At 36.7% G+C, this 17,584-nt stretch overlaps 1 protein-coding gene across 5 annotated transcripts; it reads right to left on the reverse strand.

Annotated features, from left to right (window-relative positions):
• Positions 1–148: 148 nt before the first annotated feature.
• Positions 149–17,508, reverse strand: LOC109084479 (ralBP1-associated Eps domain-containing protein 1-like). 5 transcript variants are annotated; one of them, XM_042747113.1, is made up of 21 exons: positions 17,198–17,506; positions 16,880–17,112; positions 14,829–14,952; positions 13,833–14,017; positions 12,855–13,011; positions 10,579–10,700; positions 9,831–9,996; positions 9,672–9,735; positions 9,254–9,408; positions 7,991–8,112; positions 6,556–6,636; positions 6,094–6,181; positions 5,030–5,128; positions 4,865–4,937; positions 3,846–3,976; positions 3,676–3,740; positions 3,395–3,568; positions 2,936–3,025; positions 2,708–2,856; positions 2,265–2,370; positions 149–2,170 (listed from the first exon to the last, which is right to left on the reverse strand). In XM_042747113.1, exons 2-21 carry the CDS (start codon positions 17,030–17,032, stop codon positions 2,102–2,104), a joined length of 2,373 nt encoding a protein of 790 aa, XP_042603047.1. In that variant the 5' UTR covers positions 17,033–17,112; positions 17,198–17,506; the 3' UTR covers positions 149–2,101. The 5 variants fall into 5 exon arrangements, with proteins under 5 accessions (XP_042603047.1, XP_042603050.1, XP_042603048.1 ...); XM_042747116.1 differs by having other exon boundaries at positions 10,639–10,700; positions 16,880–17,508; XM_042747114.1 differs by having other exon boundaries at positions 6,556–6,633; positions 16,880–17,508.
• Positions 17,509–17,584: the final 76 nt, after the last annotated feature.

Consider the following 17,584-nt stretch of genomic DNA (forward strand, 5'->3'; position numbering starts at 1 on the left):
TCAGTGCTTTTGAACAAATCAATGATCGAAGCGAAAAATTCAATTCAGTGTTTTGAATCAATTTCGACTCATAAAGACAGTTGCTTATGAGTTGACTCTAAAGCACTATTGGACTACTGGAAAACAGTTGGCGCGCTTGACAAAAAAGGAAATTATTAAAATATTGTGCCATTTTTATTTTGTGTAAAAATCACACAGCTGCTAGTTCATTCTGCAGAGACACATCCATGCAGTTAAACATTTATGATCCCACAGCCATTATATAAGCAATTAAATAGAATATTTGCTGTTAGTCAGCAATTAATGCAAATGTACATATGAGATCAAAAGGTGTGTATCATACAATATACAACATACCCCTGATACAGTAAATCAGCCTGAACAGCAGGGAGAAAAGGCTCACCTTGATTTAACATGGGAGGGATACATTACTGTGAAAACCTGCACACCAGGAAGTAAGGCTTTAAGGATGAGTAAAATAAAAACACGGACATCAGTCAAAACAAACTGACGAATGAAAGACATGGTGCAAGTCTATGTAACAACACATACGTCACATTAGTTCAGACGTTACAGATACAAATCGAGTGGTTCATCGTTAAGAGTCTTTTATACTAAATGAGATTGTGAACGACATGCAAAAATAGTGACGAGATAAGACAAATGAAAGCCGAAGGGGAGAAAGTGCAGTCACTGTTTTAGGTCTCAGGTTCACGTACTGATGATGTCACAAGAGTTTATGATGCAGGACTGAATCAGATGATGTACCGTATGAGGTACAGCCAACATTTGAGACTGAGAGAGGGACACCTGCCATCCCGGGGTGAAAGACTGTACAAGGTTGACCGAGTCGTTTTGTAAGAAAAGAAAGCAGTTTTTGATGCCATACCTTTGAAACCATTGTCATCACAAATCTCTCACGCACAGATGTGCCATCCGTGTATGGCGAGGATAAATATTAAAGGGGCAGTTCATCCAAAATGAACAATTCTGTCATTTGCTCAAATCCCATAAGATTTTCTTTCTTTCATGTGACACAAAAAGTTAATTTTTTGAGAATATCCTGTTCACTCTTTTTAATATAAGGAGAGGCTTACAAACAAAAGCAGCGTAAAAAGTATCCCATACAACATTTGCGTTATATTTCTAATTATTAAGGCCATAAAATAAATGATTTGTTTGAAAAATTCTGATTATCCAAAAAAAAAAAAAAAAAAAAAAAAATGAATGAATTGATCCAGTGCTCAAGTTCAACTCAATGATTCAGTCACAGCAGAAGAACACTGCACAAAAAAAATCAGTGTCTGTTCCTTGCAAACACCAATCATATGACAATGAAATAATTTAAATATAGTACACGTTTTTGGAGTATCTTTTGTATTATTGGAGCTTTAAATCCACAGTCCCTTATTACTGTCATTATTTGAAAAAGATCAGCCACCAATATTCTTCAAAAAAGTCATATGGGTTTATAACATCACGAGGCTGAAAAAAAAAAACTAAAGAATTTGAATTTTTGAGTGAACTGTCCCTTTAACAAGTGCCTGTCAGAATCAGTTTTCTAAAGCGTACTTCTGAAATAGTACGATCTCCCAAAAATCAGTACTCCCCTCTGTACGACCAGTGCATGGCCTAACATGATTGTCTGAGCACACAGGGGTGCCTCTAACATGGAAGAACATGACAAGCTGCCTTGGGACTCTGGAGAACAGGAGGGGAAAAGGCTCCTTCATGTTTACCAGAATTACAGCCTCCTGCCGGCCATGACGTCAGGCTCTTGCCTCACACGCTAAACATAACCTGCACTGTCTGGGGTATTACACATACAACCACTCAGACTTTGTTTCATCAAAGTGCCATAACGGATAATGTTCCTGGACCCCATCCCTCTGAATGGCTGTGTGAGACAGAACAGTCTGGAGGAAGCAGCGATTGTGTCTCTTCTCACACAGTCAGCAGAGGAGTGGAGACGGGTGAAATGGACATCCTGCCAGAGGATCCAACAGACCACGCAAAAACAAAAACAAATAAAAAGAAAAAACTGGGGTAATCACTCTTTCATACACACAAACATTCAATCTGAAGCGAACACACACAAGGTTTACAAATGCGAAAACGGTCTAAGCTGTTCCAGTTGCACTTCAAGCGATATTCTTTCTTCTAGCAGGTCCTAAGAAGACAAAATTTGAAAAAAGACAAATTGTCAGACATTTGAACAGGAAAAAAAAAAAAACGTGGTCACATTCAAGGACATCTCACAATACCTTCAACTGCTGCTGCAATTCACTGTTGAGTCTGGCTAAAACCGTATTTGTTTCTTTGTTTCTTCTAATGGAAGCCTGGATGGCCTTCTTATCTTTACCAATAGACCTGTTTTTAAACAGAACAGGAAGAGGAAGCATGCTTTAGGGTACAAGCAAACATTATGAACATCGCTGGCCAAACCTCTCAACAAAAACTCTAGAACATATATAGGGGGAAAAAATATACTATATTCCATTTTATTAATGTTCATCTATAAATATGTATTTGTATTTATTTATAATTTTGAATATACAGTAATTAAACTGTATCCAAAATAAATGTATTAACATTTTATTTTTATTTCTTCATTGTGAAACTAATGCCACATCAATAGAAAAATAAGTAAATCAAATCAAATCAAATGTTCCATATTCTCTCCTGGTGAAGTAACTGACGATCTTACCGTGGAATTGAGGGCTGGGTTGCTAGAACAGTGGCTATGACGTTAGACTTTTGTGGAAGGTCCTCCACATCTGGTCGGAGCTCATCTTCGGATTTCAGTCTTCGACGAACGGGTTTAGGGGGTGGGGCCAATGGAGTGGATACTTTAGCCTGTCAAAAACATATACTGAGCTATTGTAATGCTGAAGTAATATGCAATATGAAGATTGGTTGCTAGAAAATGGCTTACAGAGTTGACAGTGGTTGCATTTCGTTCCTCTGACTGAACGTCGTTCTTTGCTGTTCTCATTGTCCCAGCTGTTTCTGCACATCTTTCTGCCTGTATACATACATATGCATTATATGCATTATATATAAACAACAGTTTAGGGTCAGTGAGCCTTTTTTTGAAGAAAGGAAGGAAGGAAGAAAGAAAAAGAAAGAAAGAAAGAAAATCTAAACTTTTGAAGGAAAGTGTATTTTGAAGGAAGGAAGGAAGAAAGAAAGAAAGAAAAAAAGAAAGAAAGAAAGAAAATCTAAACTTTTGAAGGAAAGTGTATATACAATTCTTTATAGGATATTTAACATTTACTTGTTTAATATGTGCTGAAGTTTTTTGAAAACAATTAATCTGTGCATATTTGTTGCATCACAAAAAAGGTTTTCCTTCATAATCTGTCATCCTCATAATAAATGGCTCCATTTGTACCTGTCCACTGTCAGATGGTTTCTCTCCATCATCTGCCGGCTGGTCAACAGCAAAAGCCTGGAACTGGCTGAAGTCAGCAAAGTTTGGCTGTTCTGGCATCTGCTGGGGTGACGTGCTGGTATGTGCTGGAAGACCATCTACCTCTACCGAACGATGACCATGTGGCACTGATGTCTGGGGATTTGAACATTACATATTGAATGACTCTTTTAAAGAAAGAGTAATAGTTATCTAATTATCTGAAAGCAGTTTATACAGAATTGCTAACCACTGGGCTATACCTGTGTGGGCAGTGGTCTGGGAGGCACTGCTGGGGGAAAGGCAACTACACCCGGCTGCTGTGGACCTGATGGAGAAGTAAATACAAAAGAGTACTTCAGCTTTTCCTAACCGAACCAAAACAAAACATGAAGCTATGAGTTACCTGATAACTGTTTGTGTGCATGCTTACCTGCAGGGACAGCAGCAAAGTTTCTGTTCATGTCTAGAGAGGAGGACCGTGAGTGAGTGTGTTGGGGGCGGGGTGGAGGCGTGGGTGGAGCCACAACCTTCAGTCCTTCCGGAGAGGTGCCAGAGTGAGACCTGTAATAGCACGATTTGTAAATACTTTTTGACTGGAAATGTCACAACATGTTCTGACCCAGCGTTTCCCAATCCCAGGTCTCGCTCCCACCGCTCTGCATATTTCGTATGCATCTCTTATCACGTAGAACTTAGGACTTTTGTTCTATTTGAGGACTGTAATTGGGAACCACTGTTCTAACCAAACATGATATGATAAAAAATGGAATCTAAGGGGCTGTTTACACGACAACGTTTTCAGACAAAAATGGGAAACTTTTTATGCATTTTGCCTGTTCGTTTACACGACAACAGCGTTTTGGATACTGAAAACGCATTTTTTTGAAAACGGGTTTCAAAGTGCAAGATTTTGAAAATGCCACCGTTATCATTTTCATGTAAACACACAATACGGGAATCTTTGAAAACGGTGATGTTATGCACGTGCGTATTACGTGTTAGGCATGTAGACATGCGCAGTACGTGTTGATTTTAAAGGCAAGCGCGAACAAACATACACAACAATGGCGGAGTACATGGTACTGTTGTTGCTGCTCAAGAGTTTGCTAACGCTTCTTCAGCAAAGTGTGGATTTACAGCGGAGATGCATCATATACAACATATAATCGACACTTCCCTACAGGTACTGTTTACTAACAAGGTGACAGCGCCAACTACTGGCCTGGCATACATAATACAGCGTTTTTGGCTGTTTTTGTGGATATGTGTAAATGAGAATCGTTTTGAAAACTTTTTAAAAACGCATTGTTGTCGAGTAAACGTAGCCTAAACCACGAAATTATTTCCAAATCTAATTCATGTTAATCTGAGCTTTTCTTGTACTGTTGCTACAACAAAACAAACACAAAGAATAACAAAGATCAAAGTCCGCTGCAAGCCGTTAAGTACCTTTGTCTGTTCACAGCACTGGAAATGGGCTCTTGATCAGATGTAAATGAATCTGAACTGCTATAGCCATCTCCTGTAAGAAGGAAGGGTAATGGCTCTGAATGAATTATGGGAGAAGATTTCCTGTCAGTCAGTTAAATGTTTGAATAGCCCAGATGTACTTACCAACAGTGGTACCAGGAAACTTAATAGTTGCTGCTAACTTGGACTCATCAGAAAGTTCTGGTGGTTTCGCCATTAACGGACTTGTTGGATGTGTGTGATCTGTAAAACCAAGAGTAAGTAATTCAATTTGTTTAAAGAAAAAATAATAATTTTATTTAGCAAGGATTCATTAAGTTATTCAACAGTGACAGTAAAGATCTTTACATTGTTTCAAAAATTTTCCATTGCAAATAAATTCATTTCTGTCAAAGATTCTATTTATTGAAATATCCTGAAGAAATTCATGGTTTAAAAATATATTAAGCAGAACAACTGTTTTTAACTCTGATAATAACAAATGTTTCTTGATAACCAAATCAGTATATTAAAATGTGTTACATGTTACACTACAGACTGGAATAAATTCAGCTTTGCAATCACATAAATAAATGACATTTTAAAACAGATTAAATAGAAAATGGTTATTTGTTTGTAATAATGTAATTGTAATAATATTATTATAATATTTCACAACAGTAATGTTTTACTGTATTTTTTATTAAATTAAGCCTAGAGGTGCTTCTTTCAAAAACATTAAAAAATCTTACATAGCCCAGACTTTTAAATGATAGTGTATGTTAATGATGGATTGTGGAAGAAAGAGTCCTACAAGAGATTTCTAGACTGAAAATTATATATGCTATTAAACAACTAGGTTTTACATTCCCTGAAAAAAAAAAAAAAAAAAAAAAAATTAAAACATTGGCGCTTCTGCACATTTTACTGTATTAATACACTATAAACAGTGTTCTGGTCAAATAAAGCCTAAACCTAACTCTCTGTAATATGGCCTTTGATAATTTCTTCAGTGCAGGTCATTTTAGGGTGAAAAATCATTTAAAAAAAAAATTATATACCCCTAACTCAAGTATGAGCAATAGTGATTAAGATGGAGAATACATAAAAAATAATAACAACAAGATTGATTAATTTTGAGAATAAAATGTAGAATTCATTTCTACACTTTACACTTTTTACACTTCTAAAATTGAGTTTGCACTGTAAATGCACATAAACGGACGCACCGCTTCCAGTTCTCTTGAGCTCCATCTCTTGCATGTGGATCTTGCTGGGTGTCATACGAATGGGCACAGGGTGGACTATTGCTGTATCCTACAATGAAACAAGCAGATCAACCACTGCTGTCTCACAACTACAAGTGTGTACCTAATCAAGATTTATCATCTCAGTCATAAAGAACAACAAAATAGTTAAGAACCTGACATTGAGTAATTAAACAAACATTTTATCACAACACCGTCAAAGGACAGCCAGCAGAGTCATCACTTGGATTACATGATTCAGTATGACAGAAAGAGCATGAAAGAATTACCGGTAAGCTCAGCAAGCAAAAGAAACACAAAATGAATCATTTGATGATGGCACTGTGAATTTATCCTGTGGACATGCGCTCTCAGAGAGAATTTACACAGTACTGGGTTAATGAATTTCATTAATCATGAAAGAGCATTGAGTGATTGACTTACAGGGTCAGCTGGTGCAATGTTAGAATCAAATTGGGTCAAAGTTTGTGAGCTTGAGGAGCGTTCGCTAAAAGTCTCCCACTGCTGGAGAGACAGAGCAGAGACATGTCAACAAGGTGGAGCAACTCCACTCCTCGCACAAGCAAACAGAGGTCACAATACAACAACAGAGTGCCCTTTCCGCCCTCTGACTGTTAGGAGAAACCCGTGATTTGTCCTGCATTGTACTGTTGCATACTCTCTGGTGTCCACAGAGGACCAATTGTCTTCCTAATGACCTTATAGGCTGAGAGGTAGAATGTCACATTTTATTTCCCTATTACGAGGATCAGCTTAGAAGAAACAGGCTGTAGTCATCAAAAGAGAAACCCCAATAATTAAATCTTGTAGATCAAAACGTACTGACCTGGGCTGCGTTTCCCTAATTCATCATAAGCCTCAGTTCATCGTTGCTCCATTGGTGACAATGGTTCTACGATCAACTTAGGCTTACAAAGCTTTTGGGAAACACAGCCCTGTTTAAAAATGAAGTGTGTAAATTTGTAAAACTATAAAAATAATTACTATTTGAACAGTCTTCCCATCTCCCTCTGTCATTGGTCAACAAAACAGTTATACCCGGCCTAAACTCCACTGCCATTGGTCAAGCCAATATCGCTGTGTCAGACCTGTCGGGATGCTTTAACAAATATTTTGCAAGCTCCCTAGAGCTTTTTTTTTTTTTTTTTTTAAGAAATGTTTGGAAGCCAATTTCCACTATATAAGGAAAAAAAATCATGCTTTGGTAAATCATGATTTTGAAATAAAACATTTAAACCATGACACAGAGTCATAATGATGACATAAAATTGACATGAACTCATAATTCTGACTTATGCCATAACTATGACATAGTATCTCGTCATTTTGATATGAATTGATATGAATTGTCATAATTGTTTACCAAGTATGATTTGTGGAGATCACAGAAACGTGTTACTTTACATCATATTTTATTTAAAAAGGTGTAAAACCTTTTCTGATTTCAAGGTGAGCTAACCTTGAAATATAATGTCAACCAATAAAATTATAGCTCACTGTGCTGGTATAAAACACACATGATCCAATCAAATCCTGGCATTTTTTCCCACTGAATGTTTTGTTTTGTTCCAACTGAGTATTCCATTAAAAGTATTCCAGGAAGTTAATCTAAGACTTTAAAAAATGTGACTTCAGGTCAGCAGTTTTGACTACAAGGCTGCCACATTCACAGTGAAGAATTAACTGTCACAACAATTCTCATGAGCGTGTTACATGTAGGAGATCAAAGTGTGCTTTTCTGGCACCACTTTCTCCTGGCCAGAAATGTATTAGTTTTATTTTCCCATAAAGAAAGGCAGACAGAACTACAGAAACGAGTGAAAGAGGTAGGGTACATTGAGAACACCAAAGTCCAAACCTCATTGCTTTGATTGAGCTCAGGCCAGTTCTGGTTCAGGGAAGGCATGGAAGGAGACTTATTTGGAGTGACTTCCACTGGGGAAGCAGAAAAGCCCACCTCAGGAGCAGGTTCTGGAACTCCTGAAACATACATTCAGACAGACAATAAAGAACTTATGCAGACACTTGAACATCATTCAGCATGAATATGGAATCAGCAGAATAATATTGCATCTAAAGGTCAAAAACATCATAAAACTTCACAAGGACTCTTAGGGTCCCAAGGGCATATTCTATGTTCCATTTTAATATGCGAAAACTGTTGCTAAGATACAGGCTCACTTCCTATGAAGCTGCTATTAGAATACTGTAATTAGAAGAACGTTCATTCTCTGTCTACAATGAAACTAAAAAGCTGAGAAGTAGCAATATCACAACCAACATTTTTTTTTTTTGACTTTGTGTACTTATGAGGACTGAGATTTGAAAACAAATCAGTTATTGCAATCCAGAACATCAGGGCAAAAACTTAAGATTGAAAGACATTTAGCACTTTTAGCATTTTTACTATTGTAGCGAGCCTGGTTTTAAGAAAATGTTAGAAACAGTTTAAAATGTGCCTATGTAAAATAATACAAAGAATATGAACATCCCCACAATAACTTAACTATTGTTCAAAAAGTTGGGGTTGATAACATTTTTTAATGTTTTTGAAAGAAGTGTCTTATGTTCACCAAGGCTGTATTTATTTGATCAAAAATACAATGAAACAGTAATGTCACAATATCAATATTATTAAAATTTAAAATAACTTTTCTATTTTTATACATTTTAAAATGTAATTTATTACTGTAATGGCAAAGCTGAATTTTCAGATTTATTCATGTTCATTATTCATTTTGAAAACAATAGTCCTGTTTAATGTTTTGATTGAAAATTTGTTTTTTTAATGGATAGCAAGTTCAAAAGAACAGCATTTATTTGAAATAGATTTTTTAGTAACAAAGAAAGTCTTTACTGTCAGTTACAATTTATTGTGCCCTTGCTGAACAACCATATTAATTTCTTTAAAAAAAGAGACCCATTTGTACACATGGTAGTGCATGTGTACAAATAGAGCACCAGCAAGTGGCCACAAAAAATTACTATAAATACACTACAGAAGTATTTCTTCATATATCTCTGTGTATTTGGAAACGTCACTTTGCACAAAAAAAGCACTCTGTATGCAGAGCTTTTTCCCAATTTGAAGCTCTGGTGGGTGTGAGGCTTTTCTGCTTACCTGCTGAGTCATCCAAGTCAATAAGCTTTGGCATTAGGCTCTCGGGGAGCTTTTCAGGAAGGTCATAACCATTTTTCCTAGCGACCACAAGATGAAACGCAGCACAGAACTCATCCAGGGTCAGTGCACCATCTTTATCAAAATCTGATAGCTCCCTGCAAGGTAAAGCAGGTCAGTCAATACAGATAACTATTTTAAGGCACAATAAAAAAAAAAAAACAGATGACAGGGACAACATTTTTTTTTTAAAGACAGGGCATTAACAAATTGAATGCAAATGGCTAAGATTATCAACTGATGCTGTTAAGGAGTGGCAACATATGCATCAGTTCTTGGTTACACATCTATTTCAAACAATCTACACCAAGGTCATACAAAATGAACAGAGAGACAGTGCAACTCATGTTAAACTACTTACCAAATGTGAGACAGTTCTAGAATAGGCAGTTTCGACTTTGTAAAGAATTCCTTTGCGGCTGAGCCTGAACAATAGAGAATGGATACATTTTTAGGCTGTTAAATTCAAAACAGAAAACAGCATAAAGGCAGTTACTGTTCAAAACAAGGTCTCACTAACCAGGGATTAAACCAGTGAGATCAGCCTGAATGGTCTTAAACTGGTTTATGTAATACTGTCTTTGCTCATCTGTGATTTTCCAGGGGTCATCATAACCGCTGGTCTGTCTTTGGATTTCATTTGCGGTCATTGCAGATGGCACAGTTCGTACTGTTGTGCTCTCCGGCTGGAGTAGAAAAGGAGGGGGAAAAAAGAATTAGATTTTGTAATGCACTTATATTATGTACACTACTGTTCAAAAGTTTGGAGTTTGTAAGATTTTTTGATATTATTACAATAAAAAAAATCTAAATCTTTTAAATTTTTATTTATTTCAAAATGTCATTTATTCATGTGATGGCAAAGCTGAATCTTCAGTCTTCAGTGTCACATGATCTTTCAGAAATCATTCTAATATGCTCAAGAAACATTTGGTGTTCAAGAAACATTTCTTACTACTATCAAGGTTGAAAACAGTTGTGCTGCTTATTAATTTTAAATCTGAAGATTTCAACTGTGTTTAAAAAAAAAACAGCTTAAACAACATAAAAAAACGGCTTAACTACTTTGATTTCGAATTTCTTGTATGACCGGTAATTCTCTGAACATGCAATCATTTGGGCTTGGCAAATATTTAATAAAGTCTGCTTTTGTGAACACAAAAGTAAACATCTGTTCTGCCACAGAAGCCTTGGTTACAGCAGGCCAGTGGTGACAGATTATGCTGTATACATAACAAATGTATACATGGAGGCCCACATTGCATTACCTGAGCTGAGGGGGGATGCATTGGAAGTGTGCTGGAGGGGGGCGTGTCTGTAAAACTGACCCAACTTTCCTGGACAGGAGGTGGTGAATGGGCGGACCACATCCCTTCACCTGTAACTGGTCCTAGGCAAGACACAGAAAAAGAGAGAGAGGAAAGAAATAGAAACAGATAACAGTTAAAAACAAAAAAAAAGGATAAGTATGATTCAGTTTAAGAAACTACACATCTTGAAAATTTAGGAAGAATCCAGTACATCATGTGTGGCATTTAATATCAAACATCTGTAAGTATAACTGATCTTTAAGCTAGAATTGCCTACTTTATAATCACTTTATTTCATAAATAATTACTAAATTAAATATTGCATTATAATACTTAAAACAATAATGTAATATATTAAGATATACTGTTTGTTATTGTTATTAGGGTTATTGTGTGACCTAAATAACATATAAAGGGCCTTTCGCACTGCTTTAGTTCCAGAACTAAATGTACCGTACTACAGTACTGGGACAATTTTGCGCAAACTGTTTCCCAGTACAATTTAAAGGGTTGCATTCGCACCGAGAGTGTGTACTAGAACGTGATGTAAGCCGGTTGACAGCGGCGTCACTATGTGCACGGCTTTCAGAAGAACAACGTTAACAACAGGAGGATGGAGGATGCTGTGATCGGAGCTGTGTTTTTGTTGTGTCTCACGGGTTTCACAATAATGGACATGGAATGTCAACGTATACGTAAAGAGACTGAAAGAACGGAGTGGAGGACTAAGAATCTCCAACGACAACTGGCAGTACTACATTTGCTAAAAGTGCCTGCACTTCAGTGTCCATATATTTATCGCTGTGCGTCATAATTGTGAAATAAGTTGACACAATGTTTACAGTATGTAATGTTTACACGGCGTTTTAAATCATGGCGGGTGAGGGCATTTTCGAACGCGTCTGGCCAATCAATGTCTACTTACGTCACGGGTAGTACCAGTTATGCCGGTTAGACCCTGATCAACAAAACTAGCTAATTATTTACTCGAAAAAGGCAGTCCAGTACTAAAAATCGCACCCAGTTCCTGCGGTGCGAAAACGCCTAAAAGCGGGTAGTTCCACAATTAGTTCTGGAACTATGAAATGGTTCCTGCAGTGCAAAAGGCCCTTTTGACTTTATTTAGGGCCCTATGATTTCCGTAATGCAGAAAACGCGGACGGAATCACGGAATCCAGTCATAAAAACGGAACTCACAGTTTAATGTGGAATGTAACAGAATTTGTCAAATTTTGAATGAATTTATCAAAAGTAGGTCAATACACTTAAATCAAATCGTGATATGGACTAGTATCTGTAACTATTAAGCCGCAAAAGTCGATTTAAATATGAATCCTGCATGTTCTGCGTGTATCTGTTAATGAATGGCGCAGATGCACGGTTTCATTTACTACACACTGAAGAGCGCGAGATGCTCGCGGTGATTTCAGAGTCTGCCCTCTCACTATATGAAGACGTAAACACATGAACAACATCTCCAGAGCTGCTCTGAGAGTCATTTCATGACCATTTGACTGTTTGATTTGAGTAAAACTAGTGTCATATCATATACACAGAACTGTAAAGGTATTCACGGCAACCCGTCAAAATAAAAGTCTGGTTTGATTTGAAGCCTACTACTACTGGTAAAATGAAACAAACATTATTTATTTGGAATAATCACACAAAATTTCTTCTATGCTTTAATTTTAATAGTAATAATAATCCCCTTTGTTTTCCAAAAAAAGTTTGCTTAATTTTCAATAATTAAAAGATAAATTAAATGAATGTGTTATTTGATAACCAGAAAAAAAATTGAATACACAACACAGAATTTCTGAGGGGAAAAAAATCATAAGGCTACTTTAAGAAAAAAAAAATAATAAATTAAGTTGTTTTATGCATTCAAATAATTACACATGCTAAAACACAGAATTTGGTAACAATAAAAAGCATGGTGTGAAAAAATAAAACATTTCATAGGGCCCTTAACATGTTTACTTTTAACTTAAATTAAATTTAACTTTTATTTAATTGATGTGAAAATGTATACGTTTCATGGTTTTAATTAATTAGGCATGCTTTTTGATTAATACATTTTAATTTAACTATTAAAAAGGAGTGGAGAAAAATTAAAACGTAAAAAAAAAAAAAAAAAAAAAGAATCCAGAATAATTAAAATGGAAAAAAAACGAATTTGGAAAAAAATAAAACGGATTTCATAGGGCCCTACTGTATTATTAAATATTGAGTACCTGGCTGTGCTTCTCTGAAAGGAGGCCAAACAACTCCTGGCACTGAGGGCTGTCTGTCCACGTTTCCACCGCTGGCCTGGCGTTTGTGCTTCCTCCAGGCATGGGGCGAAGTGGGAGGGGACTGGTGCGGTGACACTACAGGAGATGTGGTGTCCGGCTGGAGCCAGAGATAAACAAAACGAATTACTTAGTAACTTTACAGACTTCCAGCCAAACAGATGGCCTTGGAACAGTAGAGATACATGCTGAAGTAATCAAACTGTCATTTTACAGATGCAAAACAGTACACTTAATACAGAGACTCTATGAAGCATCTTGGCATTAACTGCCTTGACACAAAGAGTTCATGGAACTCAGTTATCAGATCACTACCACACAACACCCCAGGTGATAACAAATAACCTATAATAACAATAATAAAAAAAACAACCTCTTAGTTGTGTCAAAGACTGAAAACTAAAATCATGACAAAAATATAAACAAAAACTATTTAAAATATTATTAAACTTATCGTGTGCTATTTGTTTTATTTCTAGGACCAGTGATTGCCTAAACTAAACTTTCTAAAATTGCCGATACCCATTTAATATTCAAAAAACAAATACACTACTAAAAACACCTGTTGTTATTTTAAACAGAATGTTTTAAGTTAAAAGTTAATAAGTTAAATATTATTATACATTTATTTTCTTAAAAAAAATTACCCTAAAAAGTAACCCCCATTTCTCAACGTATATTCAGATACATATATTCAGATACATATATTCAAATAATTATTCAAGTGAACGAACAGTAATAAATGAGAATAAAATTAAAGAGCTATAAACAAATTTTTACTTTTTTGTCAATATTGTTATCTAATAAAAATGTAATGTGCACTACAAATTAGACATTGACAGATCTAGCTGGCTACATTTACAAGGCCTAATGCACCGATTACATATTCAATAACAGCATATGGAATATATTCTGTAGTACCTGTGGATCTACAGTGGGCACACAGGGCTGAATCATCTCGTGCGCTGACACTTTTTTGGCTTGCACTCGGCCTGGAGGTCTGGGGAGGTAGGGTCCCTGGTTCTCTGCGTCTGCGAACATGATTGTGTGCCTCGTCTCTTGCTCGTTCTTTCCCATCACAAAGCGAGGGAGGGGCAGATCCCTGACTGCAAACACAACTCCACATTAGACTTCAGCACTCAATCAGAGACAGATTTAATACACAACTACTGTCAACAAACTGATATTATTTGCTTAACTTAATCAGAAAATTAATCAAAACACCTGACTACTGAGGTCGCAAACTTTCATTACTAATATTAAAATCAATTGAACAGAAATCAATAAAAACCTAGTTTATCCAAAGCCTATATAAACTTCAGGGTAATGTCAGCAATTTCCTGTTGACTGTGTCTTTGTGTTCTAGCAGTGTTTTCAAGGCTACGAGCCGGGTCTAATTTCCTGCTTCTTTATACCACTGTCAATTTCTCATTCTTTTACAAGGCCTTGTGTCTAACTTCCCAAAATTCATGTAGTGCTTTTGCACAGGGCTTCATGTCAGGGACTGGGTTTATATAGAGAACAGCCATGATAGTCAAAAAAACAAACGAGAGCATTTGCATTTGGCTTAAAGGCACAAACAAACATTTCACTGAAATATACAAATACAACAGAAAAAAAACAACAAGCAATTTAAATGTAAAACATGCTATTCCATGACTCAAACCTAAATACCAGTATTAAAAATGGCTCTTGTGTTCGCAATATACACATTCAGTCCTTTTCATCAAAAAGGCAGTAAGATTATCCTCTAATTCTTGTTATGTAATGGGCTGCAACTGCCACAATGGATTCATTTGTAAAATGAGCATCTACAAAATTACAAGGATGTGGTACTTCACATTACAAGAGCACATTGATTTGGTCCATACGGTGAAACAGCTATAAAAGAGTTTAAGAAGGTCTGTTGCTACCCACCACTGTTCAGGCTCTCCACGCGCAGGGGCAGTCCAGACTGGGCCAGTGCAATGAGCTTCAGAGCAATGTAGAACTGACTCCGACCGAAATGACCGAGGCGCGTGGCCCCGCAAAGTTCAGTAATCTAGAACAATGGAAACAGAACTATCAATCAGATAAACTGACCTTAACATAGAACACAAAGGTGAACATACAATAGCATGACCAGAAGTGAGTATAGGTTAATAAAGTTAAAGCATGTTTAAAAAAACAAAATCTGAGCACACATACAAACACACACAATAAAAAGCACTAAGCTGGATTTTAGATAACTGAAAGAACATTTAATGGACAGTGAAATTGTCTCAAACTATTTTATTTTTTTTAAATCAGCTAAAGGTAAGATTGTCCTTCTCAAATTGATATGTATTATAAGTAAAATTAGAATATAATGTAAAAGTATGACTATGTACACCAATATTAAATACATATATGAATGTATGTATGTATATACACACACATACATTGCAACATAAGCTCAAAAAGTTCAAAAGTCAGCTCAACAAGTCTGCATTTATTTCAAATAGAGACAAAAACCCAGTGACAATTTCTATTTTAAATAACTGTATTTTTTATTCATTTTAAAAAGTAATTTATTCCTTTGACAACAAAGCTGAATTTTTAGAAGCCACCCCCCCCCTCAGTGTCACATGATCCTTCAGAAACCATTCTAATATGCTGATTTGCTGCTCAAAAAACATTGCCTATTATTATCAATGTTGAAAACACTTGTGCTGTGCAATATTGTGTGGAATCAGTGATACATTTCAGGATTATTTGATAAAAAGAACAGAAGCTGTTTGAAATAGCTTTTTGACAGTAGTGTATGTAAATACAATAATATGGTCTTACACAGATGATATTACAGGCCAGGCACAGAATGCAACACTTCATTTTTGTACAATATGTAACAAGGAGTCTCAATCTCTCTATCCACCATGGGTCCCTTGAATTAGACAACGCTTTGGTCAATCGCCAATATAATGGCAGTAAACATATTACAACTCACTTCAACCCGAAAACTAAAAATATTTAATACACATAGCTGTAAATTAGCCTGGTAAAACATTAAAAATTCATTAGTTAAGAAACAACACATAAAAAACTTTGATATTTCACACATGTAATCCTTCAATGAAATGCCCTTGATGAGCCCTGTCAATTACTTCAGTATTAAAGATCAATAAATCTGTTGCTCAGACAAATCAATACAATAAAAAGACGCAGCTGTCACTAGCAACTCAAGGACACATTCCTTCAGTAAACTCTGGCCACAAACCTAGACGCAAATAAGGCTATGAAGACCACAAGTTTTTTTGAAACTTGTTATGCTCTAACAGTGCAGAGTGTAGCAACAGATGAGTGTTAATCAGCACCAATCATCAGCGAAGAAATAAACACCACTCTATGACACTTCAAAAACCAGCAACCTCCAAAATGATGCTTGACAGTTATTATCAACAAGTTATAATCAGTTGAAATATATTTAATAAATTAAATGGATTGTTTTGACTCATTTCAAAAATAAAGGGTCACACATAACCCCAAACCTTCTTCCTTGAATTAATGCTTTGATAAGTCATATAAGTAAAGATAAGTCTTTTGATAAAAGCGTCTGCTAAATGACTAAATGTGAATAAGTGACAAAATCAAGTTTCAAGAGTCATCAATTGTATGGATCTTGCGACAAAAAAACAAACAGAAAATGACTATTTATGCTGACATTTAAGAGGAAGCAGGCGCAACTAATAATTCTACAGACTTGCACAACACAGGAAACAAGTTTAACCCTCCAGATGCATCACCCTTCATTTGTGCAACTCAGCAACAATGAGATTCATTCATCAGATCGGTCTGAACACTCTTGACATCGCCCAAATGATCCATTAGAGCTATTAGCATGTCTGAAACGATTAACTCGAGCCATCAGTTCAACTCACCGAAGTGTATAAGCATAGCAACACAGATCTGCTGACTAATACACACATATCTGGATCAGATGCATACTGTACCTGATGGACAACTTCGGGTGAGAGCTGGGCCGCCCGGAAGAGGTCCAGAACTTTGCCATTGGAAGCCACTTTCTTGGTGTTATCCACATCACAGGAGAGGAAGAGCTCAGAGTAATATTTCTGCTCGAAATCGCTCAGTGTTAAACTCTCCATCGTGGCATCAAACCCGCAGCTGGCGGCTTCGCCTTATCAGGCCAGTGTCGTGCCTTTCGGTGTATGAGCAAGACTAGAAACTAGCAAAACACAAATAAGATCCTTCTATGAAATGGACGGACTCGAAAGAGCGTGTTTCAGGGAGCTTGTTGTTGTTTTATGTACCGTTAGTCGCTGTCTTTGCTCTTGTCTTTTGGCCCTCGCAAAGTCAAGCAAACTAATAGAGCCTGGGACGTCGGAATTCAGCGGTAACAGCGTCGAGACTTGGTACCGCCGTCGCGCTGGCTCTTTAAGAGGAGGATATGGCCGTCGGTTGAGCGGTGGAGCTCGTGTAGCCGCTGAGCGATGTTAGGAATAAAGTTTCTGGCTCTTTGAGCTGCTTCTCTCTGCAGACAGCGCCGCCATTCCTGGACCCCGTGACGTCATGGCCCAGGCGCGGACGACCCGGATGGAGCGTGGCGTCACAGCTGTGCCGTCAGCTGGCGCGTTTGTAAAATCTGTTGTTTCATACATGTAAAAGCAAATTTAGCTTATCTAATCCGTGTTTAATAA

The sequence above is a fragment of the Cyprinus carpio genome, chromosome B20 (genome assembly GCF_018340385.1).
Source record: "Cyprinus carpio isolate SPL01 chromosome B20, ASM1834038v1, whole genome shotgun sequence".
Taxonomy (NCBI): domain Eukaryota; kingdom Metazoa; phylum Chordata; class Actinopteri; order Cypriniformes; family Cyprinidae; genus Cyprinus; species Cyprinus carpio.

Bases quoted from the DNA above. Each gene is read 5' to 3' on its own strand.
- LOC109084479 (XM_042747113.1), bottom strand. From the start codon at position 17,032: ATGGAGAGTTTAACACTGAGCGATTTCGAGCAGAAATATTACTCTGAG. The intron at 10,701-12,854 runs GTACTCAATATT...TGTCTTGCCTAG, and splicing joins TTTCAGAGAAGCACAGCCAG to GACCAGTTACAGGTGAAGGG. The intron at 3,026-3,394 runs GTACAAATGGAG...GTATGTATACAG, and splicing joins AACCATCTGACAGTGGACAG to GCAGAAAGATGTGCAGAAAC.